This window comes from Neoarius graeffei, chromosome 2 (genome assembly GCF_027579695.1).
Source record: "Neoarius graeffei isolate fNeoGra1 chromosome 2, fNeoGra1.pri, whole genome shotgun sequence".
NCBI classification, from domain to species: Eukaryota; Metazoa; Chordata; class Actinopteri; order Siluriformes; family Ariidae; genus Neoarius; species Neoarius graeffei.
In genome coordinates, this window is record NC_083570.1 from 97,809,347 (window position 1) to 97,822,752 (window position 13,406).

Consider the following 13,406-nt stretch of genomic DNA (forward strand, 5'->3'; position numbering starts at 1 on the left):
CAATAAATAAAAATAGAATAATTGAAATAAATAATATAAACAGTATGAACACTCTAGATAAGAACTAGACATAGACTAAACACTCATATATGGGCGGCACGGTGGTGTAGTGGTTAGCGCTGTCGCCTCACAGCAAGAAGGTCCGGGTTCGAGCCCCGTGGCCGGCGAGGGCCTTTCTGTGTGGAGTTTGCATGTTCTCCCCGTGTCCGCGTGGGTTTCCTCCGGGTGCTCCGGTTTCCCCCACAGTCCAAAGACATGCAGGTTAGGTTAACTGGTGACTCTAAATTGACCGTAGGTGTGAATGTGAGTGTGAATGGTTGTCTGTGTCTATGTGTCAGCCCTGTGATGACCTGGCGACTTGTCCAGGGTGTACCCCGCCTTTCGCCCGTAGTCAGCTGGGATAGGCTCCAGCTTGCCTGCGACCCTGTAGAACAGGATAAAGCGGCTACAGATAATGAGATGAGATGATCTATATATACACTACCATTCAAAAGTTTGGGGTCACTTTGAAATGTGCTTATTTTTGAAAGAAAAGCACTGTTCTTTTCAATGAAGATCACTTTAAACTAATCAGAAATCCACTCTATACATTGCTAATGTGGTAAATGACTATTCTAGCTGCAAATGTCTGGTTTTTGGTGCAATATCTCCATAGGTGTATAGAGGCCCATTTCCAGCAACTCTCACTCCAGTGTTCTAATGGTACAATGTGTTTGCTCATTGCCTCAGAAGGCTAATGGATGATTAGAAAACCCTTGTACAATCATGTTAGCACAGCTGAAAACAGTTGAGCTCTTTAGAGAAGCTATAAAACTGACCTTCCTTTGAGCAGATTGAGTTTCTGGAGCGTCACATTTGTGGAGTCGATTAAATGCTCAAAATGGCCAGAAAAATGTCTTGACTATATTTTCTATTCATTTTACAACTTATGGTGGTAAATAAAAGTGTGACTTTTCATGGAAAACACAAAATTGTCTGGGTGACCCCAAACTTTTGAACGGCAGTGTATATAAATTGGAGCAAATAAACAGTCAAGGGCACTTGAGGTATAGCAGGTAAACATGAAATAAGCCGTATAAACAGTAAACTAATAGCTGTTAAGGTGAGGTAGTGCGGAATAGTGCAAAGACATACCCTGTCAATATTTACTGCAAAGTAAGATTACCTAATGGATTACCACTGATACATTTTATACTGTACATTACGGTAAATTAGAGGACCATAAGTTTTCCTAAATATAAGAAAACATGTCACTTGTAATAATAAATAAGAAAAGAGTCCATTAGTGTCACTTCCACAGTGTGTACATTTTAACTCAGACAGATGTGTGTTTGTTGCTTACCGTAAACCACTGTATATACGCACAGCCCAGTTTCTACCAGTATCATTACACCAGTGTTTCCCTAACTAGGAGTCATGATCACACTTGCAGTTGCTTGATTTACTAATGAGGTCATGAGAGAAATTCAAAAATGCCCCTTTCCTTCCCATTAATTGAAACTAATGGACAAATTTCCCCGTCCATCTGTCTCCGCAAAACAAACTAGTGCCATGTGTTAAATCACACTATTCTAGACCCGTGTTGAGCACTAATACTTACTTTTTACTTTGGTTTTCTACATGCATAAAGACTTTTGTATATCAGGTCTGAGTTTTCAATTAAAATAATGTTGACATGACAATTACAATGGTGCTGAATTAAATCTATGACGTATGCAAAGATTCTCTATTGTTAATTCTATAAAATGCTAAAATCATACGGCTATAAATAAAATAAAAGTGTAACATTATGAAGTGTAATGATGTCATGATGAAATAAATGTGACCTCATAAAAAAGTGTCATGGATTAAATGTCACTTTGAAATAAATGTGACATTATGAAATAATTGTGACATTGTGAAATATGTTTCTATGAACTTACTGACATTTATGAAGGATCATTAAGAAATAAATATCATGATGAAATAATTGACATTATGAAGCATCATTATGAAATAAATGCGAACCCGTCAAAAAAGTGTCATTAATGTCCCTATGAAATAAACATGACATTATGAAGTGTCATTATGAAATAAGTGTGACATTATGAAAGAAGTGTGACATTATGAAGCGTCATTATGAAATAAATGTGACATTGTGAAGTGTCATTATGAAATGAATATCATGAAATAAAAGTGGCATTATGAAATGTCATTATGAAAATTATGAAATAATTGACATTTTGAAAAACATCATTGTGAAATAAATTTGAGATTATGAAGTGTCATTATGAAATAAATGTGAAATTATGAAGTGGCATTATGAAATAAATGTGAAATTATGAAGTGGCATTATGAAATAAATACTGTGAAATAAATGTGAGATTATGAACTGTCACTATGAAATATTATTGTGAAATAAATGTGACATTATGAAGTGTCACTGTGAAATAAATATGAGCTTATGAAGTGTCATTATGAAATAAATATTATTGTGAAATAAATGTGAGATTATGAAGTGTTATTATGGAATAAATATTACTGTGAAATAAATGAGACATTATGAAGTGTCATTCTGAAATAATTGTGACATGGTGACAAATCCTGAATACCACCACTGTCTGGCATCCACACAAAGTGCTTAACCGTGTCACACTTTTTAATGTAATTGTACAGATCGTAGTTATTTTATATTTAGCATATTTCCACACGCACACACCCATACCCCTACACCTCCTCCCCCAATCCATCAAGCTCTGGCTGTCTGACTGCTAATGAACCTTCTCCTTCACCTCAGAGTTATACCTACAATGAAAATGATCCTGACGCCGCTCCTGTTCAGTGATATCCTAAAAGCAAATTATTAACTAAAATTCCTAGACTATGTGACATAAAAGTGACTTATGAGTCCTGGTGCAACACAGTGAGGGAAAGACTTTGGATCGAGACATGGCTATATATTAGAAATAGATTGCGATATACGAGAAACTACTGTTCAATATATTTACGAAAATATTCTAATGTTAGTGTTGTAGTGAGCAAAATGATAAAGAACTAAAATGAACATTTATCATTTTACTTGCTTCTGCTTTAAGGTTACTTATGATCAAAATTCTAATTTATAGTACAACCCCGATTCCAAAAAAGTTGGGACAAAGTACAAATTGTAAATAAAAACAGAATGCAATAATTTACAAATCTCAAAAACTGATACTGTATTCACAATAGAACATAGACAACATATCAAATGTCCAAAGTGAGACATTTTGAAATTTCATGCCAAATGTTGGCTCATTTGAAATTTCATGACAGCAACACATCTCAAAAAAGTTGGGACAGGGGCAATAAGAGGCTGGAAAAGTTAAAGGTACAAAAAAGGAACAGCTGGAGGACCAAATTGCAACTCATTAGGTCAATTGGCAATAGGTCATTAACATGACTGGGTATAAAAAGAGCATCTTGGAGTGGCAGAGGCTCTCAGAAGTAAAGATGGGAAGAGGATCGCCAATCCCCCTAATTCTGCACCGACAAATAGTGGAGCAATATCAGAAAGGAGTTCGACAGTGTAAAATTGCAAAGAGTTTGAACATATCATCATCTACAGTGCATAATATCGTCAAAAGATTCAGAGAATCTGGAAGAATCTCTGTGCGTAAGGGTCAAGGCTGGAAAACCATACTGGGTGCCCGTGATCTTCGGGCCCTTAGACGGCACTGCATCACATACAGGCATGCTTCTGTATTGGAAATCACAAAATGGGCTCAGGAATATTTCCAGAGAACATTATCTGTGAACACAATTCACCGTGCCATCCGCCGTTGCCAGCTAAAACTCTATAGTTCAAAGAAGAAGCCGTATCTAAACACGATCCAGAAGCGCAGACGTCTTCTCTGGGCCAAGGCTCATTTAAAATGGACTGTGGCAAAGTGGAAAACTGTTCTGTGGTCAGACGAATCAAAATTTGAAGTTCTTTATGGAAATCAGGGACGCCGTGTCATTCGGACTAAAGAGGAGAAGGACGACCCAAGTTGTTATCAGCGCTCAGTTCAGAAGCCTGCATCTCTGATGGTATGGGGTTGCATTAGTGCGTGTGGCATGGGCAGCTTACACATCTGGAAAGACACCATCAATGCTGAAAGGTATATCCAGGTTCTAGAGCAACATATGCTCCCATCCAGACGACGTCTCTTTCAGGGAAGACCTTGCATTTTCCAACATGACAATGCCAAACCGGGCGGCACGGTGGTGTAGTGGTTAGCGCTGTCGCCTCACAGCAAGAAGGTCCTGGGTTCGAGCCCCGGGGCTGGCGAGGGCCTTTCTGTGTGGAGTTTGCATGTTCTCCCCGTGTCCGCGTGGGTTTCCTCCGGGTGCTCCGGTTTCCCCCACAGTCCAAAGACATGCAGGTTAGGTTAACTGGTGACTCTAAATTGACCGTAGGTGTGAATGTGAGTGTGAATGGTTGTCTGTGTCTATGTGTCAGCCCTGTGATGACCTGGCGACTTGTCCAGGGTGTACCCCGCCTTTCGCCCGTAGTCAGCTGGGATAGGCTCCAGCTTGCCTGCGACCCTGTAGAAGGATAAAGCGGCTAGAGATAATGAGATGAGATGAGATGAGATGAGATGAGATGAGATGAGATGAGACAATGCCAAACCACATACTGCATCAATTACATCATCATGGCTGCGTAGAAGAAGGGTCCGGGTACTGAACTGGCCAGCCTGCAGTCCAGATCTTTCACCCATAGAAAACATTTGGTGCATCATAAAACGGAAGATATGACAAAAAAGACCTAAGACAGTTGAGCAACTAGAATCCTACATTAGACAAGAATGGGTTAACATTCCTATCCCTAAACTTGAGCAACTTGTCTCGTCAGTCCCCAGACGTTTACAGACTGTTGTAAAGAGAAAAGGGGATGTCTCACAGTGGGAAACATGGCCTTGTCCCAACTTTTTTGAGATGTGTTGTCGTCATGAAATTTAAAATCACCTAATTTTTCTCTTTAAATGATACGTTTTCTCAGTTTAAACATTTGATATGTCATCTATGTTCTATTCTGAATAAAATATGGAATTTTTAAACTTCCACATCATTGCATTCCGTTTTTATTTACAATTTGTACTTTGTCCCAACTTTTTCGGAATCGGGGTTGTATACAGTATATATATTTTTAATATGGGTCAGACAGACTATATTATTTTGTAAGCACAAATAATGTTCTTTTATACGGTGTAATGAGATTCTATCTGGCTGTTTCTCATTATGTAATCACTCAACTTCAAGAAATAATCATTAAACTCATCAGAGAACATCTTTACAACCACGGTGAAACAGAAAAGCAGCTCAGAATTCTCAACACCTATAATCACAACAACAGCAGAAAACCTCATTAGGTTCCACTTCTATCTGCCCAGAACAGGAATCTGGGTTTACAGTGAACACAGGCAGACCCAAGCTGTCCAGCCGAGGATTGGAAAAACATCGTCCAGTCTGACGAATCAAGATTTGTGCTGCAACATGAAGATGGTACCGATTTGGAACCCAGCTCGCTTGGTAAAATCAGTTCAGGCTAGTGTTGGTGATGCAGGGAATGTTTTCTTGGCACACTTTGTTCCCTTTAATAACAATCGAGCTGTGTCACAGCTTATCTGAGTATTGTTGCTGACTACATGTATCCCTTTTAGCCCACTAATTCTTATACTGCACCATGTCACAAAGCACAACTCGTCTCAAACTGGTTCCATAAACATGACAATGAGTCCAGTGTACTTCACTGGCCTTCCCACTCACGCAATCTGAATAAGGGGTATGGTAGAATGGGATGTCGGCAGCATGGATATGCAGCTGATGATGCAAGCATGTCGACATGGCCCAGAATCTCAAAGGAAGGTTTCCAGTACCTTGTAGAATTCATACCACAGCGTTCACGATCATAAATTTTGTGTGGTGAGGAAATACTGTTGTTTCAGGGAACTGGTCAAAGTGAGGAAATTGTCAACATGGGCTGAATTTTTTTTTTATATAAGCAACCAGGAAATGGGTTGTGTTATGTAAAGTTGTGGGTATTTCAAATTTGGTTTTCCAGATTGCTTGATGCAGATAAGGGAAAAAAATTGAATAATTAAAAACACCCATTGATTGTTCTTAGTATTCAACATACAGTGTCTTGCTTGTCCAGTGTCTTGCAAGTATTCATCCCCTTGATAGAATTAAAATGGATTATTGGAGGATGAGCACCATTTCATTTACACAACATGCCTACCACTTTAAAGGGGCAAATTGTTGTTTTATTGTGACACAAACAATAATTAAGATGAAAAAAAAACAGATCTAGAGTGTGCATAGGTATTCACCCCCTTTCGTATGAAACGCCTAAATAAGAGCTGGTCCAGCCAATTCACTTCATAAGTCACATAATTAGTTGATTAAGATCCACCTGTGTGCAATCAAAGCGTCACATGATCTGTCACATGATGTCTGTATAAATCAACCTGTTCTGGAAGGACCCTGACTCTGCAACACTACTAAGCAAGCAACATGAAAACCAAGGAGCAACCTCATCGCAGTCTGCATCAATGAACTTGTTAATGTGATGTCTTGCAAGATTAACAAGTAGTTGGTGAGACAGCTGACTCACTCCTGAATTCTGTCTTGATGTAACATGCCCTTTCTAGATCACAGTTAGAAACTCATCTCATCATCTCTAGCCGCTTTATCCTTCTACAGGGTCGCAGGCAAGCTGGAGCCTATCCCAGCTGACTATGGGCGAAAGGCGGGGTACACCCTGGACAAGTCGCCAGGTCATCACAGGGCTGACACATAGACACAGACAACCATTCACACTCACATTCACACCTACGGTCAATTTAGTGTCACCAGTTAACCTAACCTGCATGTCTTTGGACTGTGGGGGAAACCGGAGCACCTGGAGGAAACCCACGCGGACACGGGGAGAACATGCAAACTCCGCACAGAAAGGCCCTCGCCGGCCATGGGGGCTCGAACCCAGGACCTTCTTGCTGTGAGGCGACAGCGCTAACCACTACACCACCGTGCCACCCAGTTAGAAACTGGCAGCATCAAATTACATAGATCTTTCTGTAGAAAATGTGACAATGAAATATGCAGGAAAGGTTTGAGAAGCAGTTTTGGGACCGAAAGGTTGCCAGTTTGATTCCCTGGACCAGCAGGAATGGCTGAAGTGCCCTTGAGCAAGGCACCTGACCCCCAACTGTTCCCCAGGCTGCTCTGGGTATGTTGAACATTGTTTTGGATAAGAGTGTCTGCTAAATGTAATGCAGTCTACTTCTACTATTTATGTAAACTGCTTATTACTAGAGCGGCGGCTACAGTTATCGACACCTTAACGATCTTTTGGCTGTTGCAAAAGTAGAAAAGACTTTCAATATGTGAATTGTGCATGAATAATTACTCAAACTTCCACTGGAAAAAAAATGAGTTGATTCCCGATTACTTAGCGTATCAGATCACATGACACCGTTCCACAAGTATTGACACCTTTGTCCACAGTTATCAACACCGTTCCACAATTATCGACATCCAGATAATTATTTATTTAAAATAAATAATTCCTCAGTGCAGCTTTTGATACTGTTGATCACAACATACTGCTATATCGACTTGAACACTGGGTTGGGTTGACTGGTAAAGTTATCATTTGGTTAAAATCATACTTAAAAGATAGAAGCTTCTTTGTTACCATGGGAAATTGTACCTCAACATCAATGTCCTTGACCTGTGGTGTCCCCCAGGGGTCGATCCTTGGACCATTACTATTCAACCTTTATATGCTCCCACTTGGACAAATTATCAAGAACAACTCAATTTTGTATCACTGCTATGCAGATGATACCCAAATTTATTTTGCTCTATCACCTAATGATTATGCCCCCCTTGAATGTCTCTACCAGTGTATCGATCAAATCAACAGCTGGATGTCACACAATTTTCTTCAGCTGAACTCAGATAAAACAGAAGTAATTCTATTTGGAAAAAAAGATGAAAGACTCAGGATTACCACTATTCTTGACACAAAAGGGATTAAAACTAAAGAAATGTTTAAAAATCTTGGTGTTTTCATTGACAGCGAGCTAAACTTTGACAGTCACATGAAAGCAATCACTAAATCGGCATTTTATCACCTAAAAAACATTTCCAAACTAAGAGGACTTATGTCAAAAAATGATCTGGAAAAACTAATACATGCCTTCATCTCTAGTAGGGTTGATTACTGCAATGGCCTTTTCACAGGCCTGCCAAAAAAGACCATCAAACGACTTCAGCTGGTTCAAAATGCAGCGGCGAGGGTTCTCACACGAGCAAAAAGAACAGAGCACATTACTCCAATTCTAAGGTCCCTTCACTGGCTTCCAGTAAGCTACAGAATTGACTTTAAAGCATTGCTGCTGGTGTACAAATCTCTAAATGGTACAGGGCCCAATTACCTCTCTGATATGTTGCAGCGGCCTAACCCAATCAGATCTACCAGATCGCAGCAGAAAAATTTACTGGTAAAACCAGTTGTTAAAACAAAGTGTGGTGAAGCAGCTTTTAGCTACTATGCAGTACAGCTATGGAACCAACTCCCAGAGGACATCAAAAATGCTCCTGCTGTTGGCAGCTTCAAATCTAGACTAAAGACCAAGCTGTTCTCAGATGCTTTCTGCTAACTGATAAATATTGTCATCTTTACATGTTTTAAACTTTACTTAACTTTTACAGTCTTTGCATGTTTTAAACTTTACTTAACTTTTATTCTATTTTATTCTGCTTTTTTTACTGAACTTTTACTTCATTTTATTATTTTATTTCTACTATTGTTTAATTCTTATTTTTTTCTTTCTTCTTCCCCATTTATTTTATGTAATTTTATTCTCTATTGTTTACTGTTTTGCCTTTACCTCTGTAAAGCACATTGAACTGCCACTGTGTATGAAATGCACTATATAAATAAACTTGCCTTGCCTTTAAAATAATAATAATTTAAGTTAACAAAACAGTTTTTATTTAAATTTTTTTTACATAGACTTATATTTCGTCCAAAATATCTTTTATATAAATATATGGATGTCTGTGTTTACGTAAATGAGGAAGTAATTCTGTTTGTAAGCAAATGAACTGATATCGTTGAACCTGTGTCAGAAAATCTTTTTGTTCCACTTTAGGCATTTTCATAGATCACATTTTGTTAAATCATTCATCGTTGTTTGTATTAATTTCTAGTTTTGTCGTTTACCAATAAATGTCAACAGGCAATCGACATTGTAACCGCATGAAAATCCAGGTCAAAGGTCGCATGTCATTCCTCGAACCAAAATATAAAACGTCTACTGATATTGCAAATTCTTTTTGATCTTAATTCATGACATGACATGACATTACAGGTGTTTAACAGATGCTCTATTGAATACATGGCATGGAAATCTGAACCTCAAACATACACTTGCACGAAAGAAGGTACCTTAAAATCACCTTTATTGAATTCACAATCTCAAAGCGGGGCGGCATGGTGGTGTAGTGGTTAGCGCTGTCGCCTCACAGCAAGAAGGTCCGGGTTCGAGCCCCGTGGCCGGCGAAGGCCTTTCTGTGCGGAGTTTGCATGTTGTCCGCGTGGGTACCCTCCGGGTGCTCCGGTTTCCCCCACAGTCCAAAGACATGCAGGTTAGGTTAACTGGCGACTCTAAATTGACCGTAGGTGTGAATGTGAGTGTGAATGGTTGTCTGTGTCTATGTGTCAGCCCTGTGATGACCTGGCGACTTGTCCAGGGTGTACCCCGCCTTTCGCCCGTAGTCAGCTGGGATAGGCTCCAGCTTGCCTGCGACCCTGTAGAACAGGATAAAGCAGCTACAGATAATGAGATGAGACAATCTCAAAGCTGAGTGGGTCTTGAACATGCTGACCTCTGAACTTCCGCTAACAGTTGTTAAAGCTTTGCCCGATTACAAGAGACCAACTTGAGAACTGTGCCAAAACAAAATGGCGGCTCTGATTAAAATCATTGTAAAAGGACTTTTCTGTGGTTGAACACCGACGTCTGTTTGGCTTCTCAGTGTCTAAAACATACCTTGGACTATTTTCAAAAGAAAACAGACCTGCTTGTTGCTTGTATTTCTTACCTTATTACATTTTAAGGGTTTTGCAGCTTAATGGCAAGTTTGTGCTTGTCACCCGAAATGCCTTTATAGACTGCTGTCTGTCCTGGTCCCCCATTCGAGTTCTCTATTTAGGCAAGGCAAGGCAAGTTTATTTATATAGCACATTTCATACACAATGGCAGTTCAATGTGCTTTACAGAAGCAAAAACAGTAAACAATAGAGAAATAAAATTACATAAAATAATTTTATTTTTAATCTAAAACAATTAATTAAAATAATTAAAAGAAAATAATAAGAATTAAACAATAGTAGAAATAAAATAATAAAATGCCAAAAAGAAAAAAGGAGAAAAAGAAAAAGAAACCAGCAGAATAAAATAGAATAAAATTAAAGTAAATTTAAAACATGCAGAGAAAGTAAAGATTATAAAAAATGTAAAAATATTAATTATTTAACAGAAAGCATCTGAGAACAGCTTGGTCTTTAGTCTAGATTTGAAGCTGCCAACAGCAGGAGCATTTTTAATGTCCTCTGGCAGTTGGTTCCATAACTGTACTGCATAGTAGCTAAAAGCTGCTTCACCACACTTTGTTTTAACAACAGGTTTTACCAGTAAATTTTTCTGTTTTGATCTGGTAGATCTGATTGGGTTAGGCCGCTGCAACATATCAGAGAGGTAATTGGGCCCTGTGCCATTTAGAGATTTGTACACCAGCAGCAATGCTTTAAAGTCAATTCTGTAGCTTACTGGAAGCCAGTGAAGGGACCTTAGAATTGGAGTAATGTGCTCTGTTCTTTTTGTTCGTGTGAGAACCCTCGCCGCTGCATTTTGAACCAGCTGAAGTCGTTTGATGGTCTTTTTTGGCAGGCCTGTGAAAAGGCCATTGCAGTAATCAACCCTACTAGAGATGAAGGCATGTATTAGTTTTTCCAGATCATTTTTTGACATAAGTCCTCTTAGTTTGGAAATGTTTTTTAGGTGATAAAATGCCGATTTAGTGATTGCTTTCATGTGACTGTCAAAGTTTAGCTCGCTGTCAATGAAAACACCAAGATTTTTAACCATTTCTTTAGTTTTAATCCCTTTTGTGTCAAGAATAGTGGTAATCCTGAGTCTTTCATCTTTTTTTCCAAATAGAATTACTTCTGTTTTATCTGTGTTCAACTGAAGAAAATTTTGTGACATCCAGCTGTTGATTTGATCGATGCACTGGTAGAGACATTCAAGGGGGGCATAATCATTAGGTGATAGAGCAAAATAAATTTGGGTATCATCTGCATAGCAGTGATACAAAATTGAATTTTTATTGATAATTGATAATTTATTGATAATTTTATTGATAAAACCATGATATTTAGTTGCACTATGTATGGTTGGTTTGTTTCCTTGGCTGTTTGAGTATTGGTACTTCAACAGAATATTACACGCTGTCTTGTTCTCATTTGTCACTAGAACTTGCTTGTCGAGAAGTTGAACACTGTGTTCCTGATTTTTCTCACATTGTACGTCACTCTGGATAAGGTCACCTGCTGAATGCCATGTAATGATAATAAAAACAATTAGTGGTGAAGAAACACAAGATGTTACACACACAGGATCCTCTAAACATTTAAACTCAGAATGTTCCTTCATGGAGCATAGTGTCAGAAAACCTCTGAAGTATAATATCATAATTTCACCATGATCTTAGAAAAATAATTGTAGAAAATCAATGCTGGTGTGCGCGCACATGTGTCGCACAAAATATTGAAATGAGAGAGAGTACTGTCTTTCTGAACTCACTAACAAAAGGCAGACATCCCAACCTGTAATAAAAAGTCCTTTCAGGGAAGTAACCTCAAGCCTTTAGTCATAGGATATGATGAACAGGACATGTCACAACAGAAAGTACTTCAACTCGAGACTGAAATAACCATGAATAGAACAAAAAGGTTTTTCCAGAGACAATTTGCATGAACAGCAGAGGTGGGTAGCGTAGCCAAAAATTGTACTCAAGAGTATTGTTACTTTAGAATAATATCACTCAAGTAAAAAGTAGTCGTCCAATTAATTACTTGAGTAAGAGTAAAAAGTACTAAGTGAAAAAACTACTCAAGTACTGAGTAACTGCTGAGTAAGTTTTGTTTATTGATCAGGATGTCATAACAGGCAGAGATTTCATATATATTTCACACATATAAACTGTGTGTAGTTCTGTGTATTAACAATAACAACAAGAAGCTCAAGGCAGTCTGCACATAAACCATAACACTGTGTGTGTGTGTGTGTGTGTGCGCACGCATGTTCACGCCAGGAAGTGACTGTTCAGCTTTAACAGCAGCTGGCTCTCAATTTTGCACTGTGAAGCTGTGACCTTTTAGCCGTGAACAGGTGAAAACCATAATAAATTAAATATTAATTAATTAAATCTTTACAAAGTAGCATAATAACAAAACAATGGGTAGAGGTTACAAAGAAAAAGAAGAAAAAGGCAGTCTGCACATAAACCATAACACATACATGTCAACCTTTGGTCAATCAAACCTGTATAACCAACCTCCAAAATCCGTATTTCCCTTATAAAATCCGTATAAGATGCAAATTAAAATAATTTACCTAAAATTTGAATGATAATTAGCAATGATGTATCCCAGCTACTTTTTATTCAATATTAATAACAATAAACCTTCAGAATGAATACAAACCTCCAATGTTTGACAAAAACAGTGTTATCAGTGTAGTTACGAAGGAAATACTTCGTTGTTTGGAGACAGGTTTCACCGAGCGGCTATTATGCACGAGACTTCATATTAGCCACAAAGTCAGGAAAATCTGTTCGTAAAATTACATTATAATGACCAAATACAATGAAAAGTATTTTTCCAGTCTCACCTGTGAAAGGTAATCCCATGTGATCTCGTTTGGACGGTAAACCTGTTGGTACAGTTAAACGCAGCACATGAATGAGGCATCTTTATTCTCGGCTACTGAGAATACCAGAGACGGTTGAAGAATCTCCACTTTGCCACATCCAATATGGCGGCGAGGATGACGTATGATTCTGCGCAGAAGGCGGCGTCTATGTTTATATGTCAAGGATTCTTGAGATGAGGGACAAAACCTGTCCGGGAGATAAAACTCATTGTAATGATTAAAATGTGTTTAGAAAATGTCAAATAACTTGATTAAACAATAAAACAACAACATATATATACTACAAAATGTTAATTAATGTTTTTTTACACATATATTGTATTTTAAATAGCCTAGTGTGCTGCCTGAACCTAAAAATACCCATGTCCGAAAGCACGTTTCATGACTTCACAATAC

At 38.3% G+C, this 13,406-nt stretch overlaps 1 protein-coding gene across 2 annotated transcripts in view; it reads right to left on the reverse strand.

Moving 5' to 3' along the window:
• Positions 1-13,185, reverse strand: part of slc22a21 (solute carrier family 22 member 21) — a 101,825-nt gene extending 88,640 nt beyond the window's left edge. The window contains exon 1 of one of the 2 annotated variants that reach the window (XM_060915252.1): positions 12,969-13,180. In XM_060915252.1, the coding sequence (XP_060771235.1) occupies positions 12,969-13,048 (80 nt within the window). In that variant the 5' untranslated portion in view covers positions 13,049-13,180. Of the gene's footprint in view, positions 1-12,968 lie in introns of both variants that reach the window. The other variant, XM_060915250.1, reaches the window with a different exon arrangement.
• Positions 13,186-13,406: the final 221 nt, after the last annotated feature.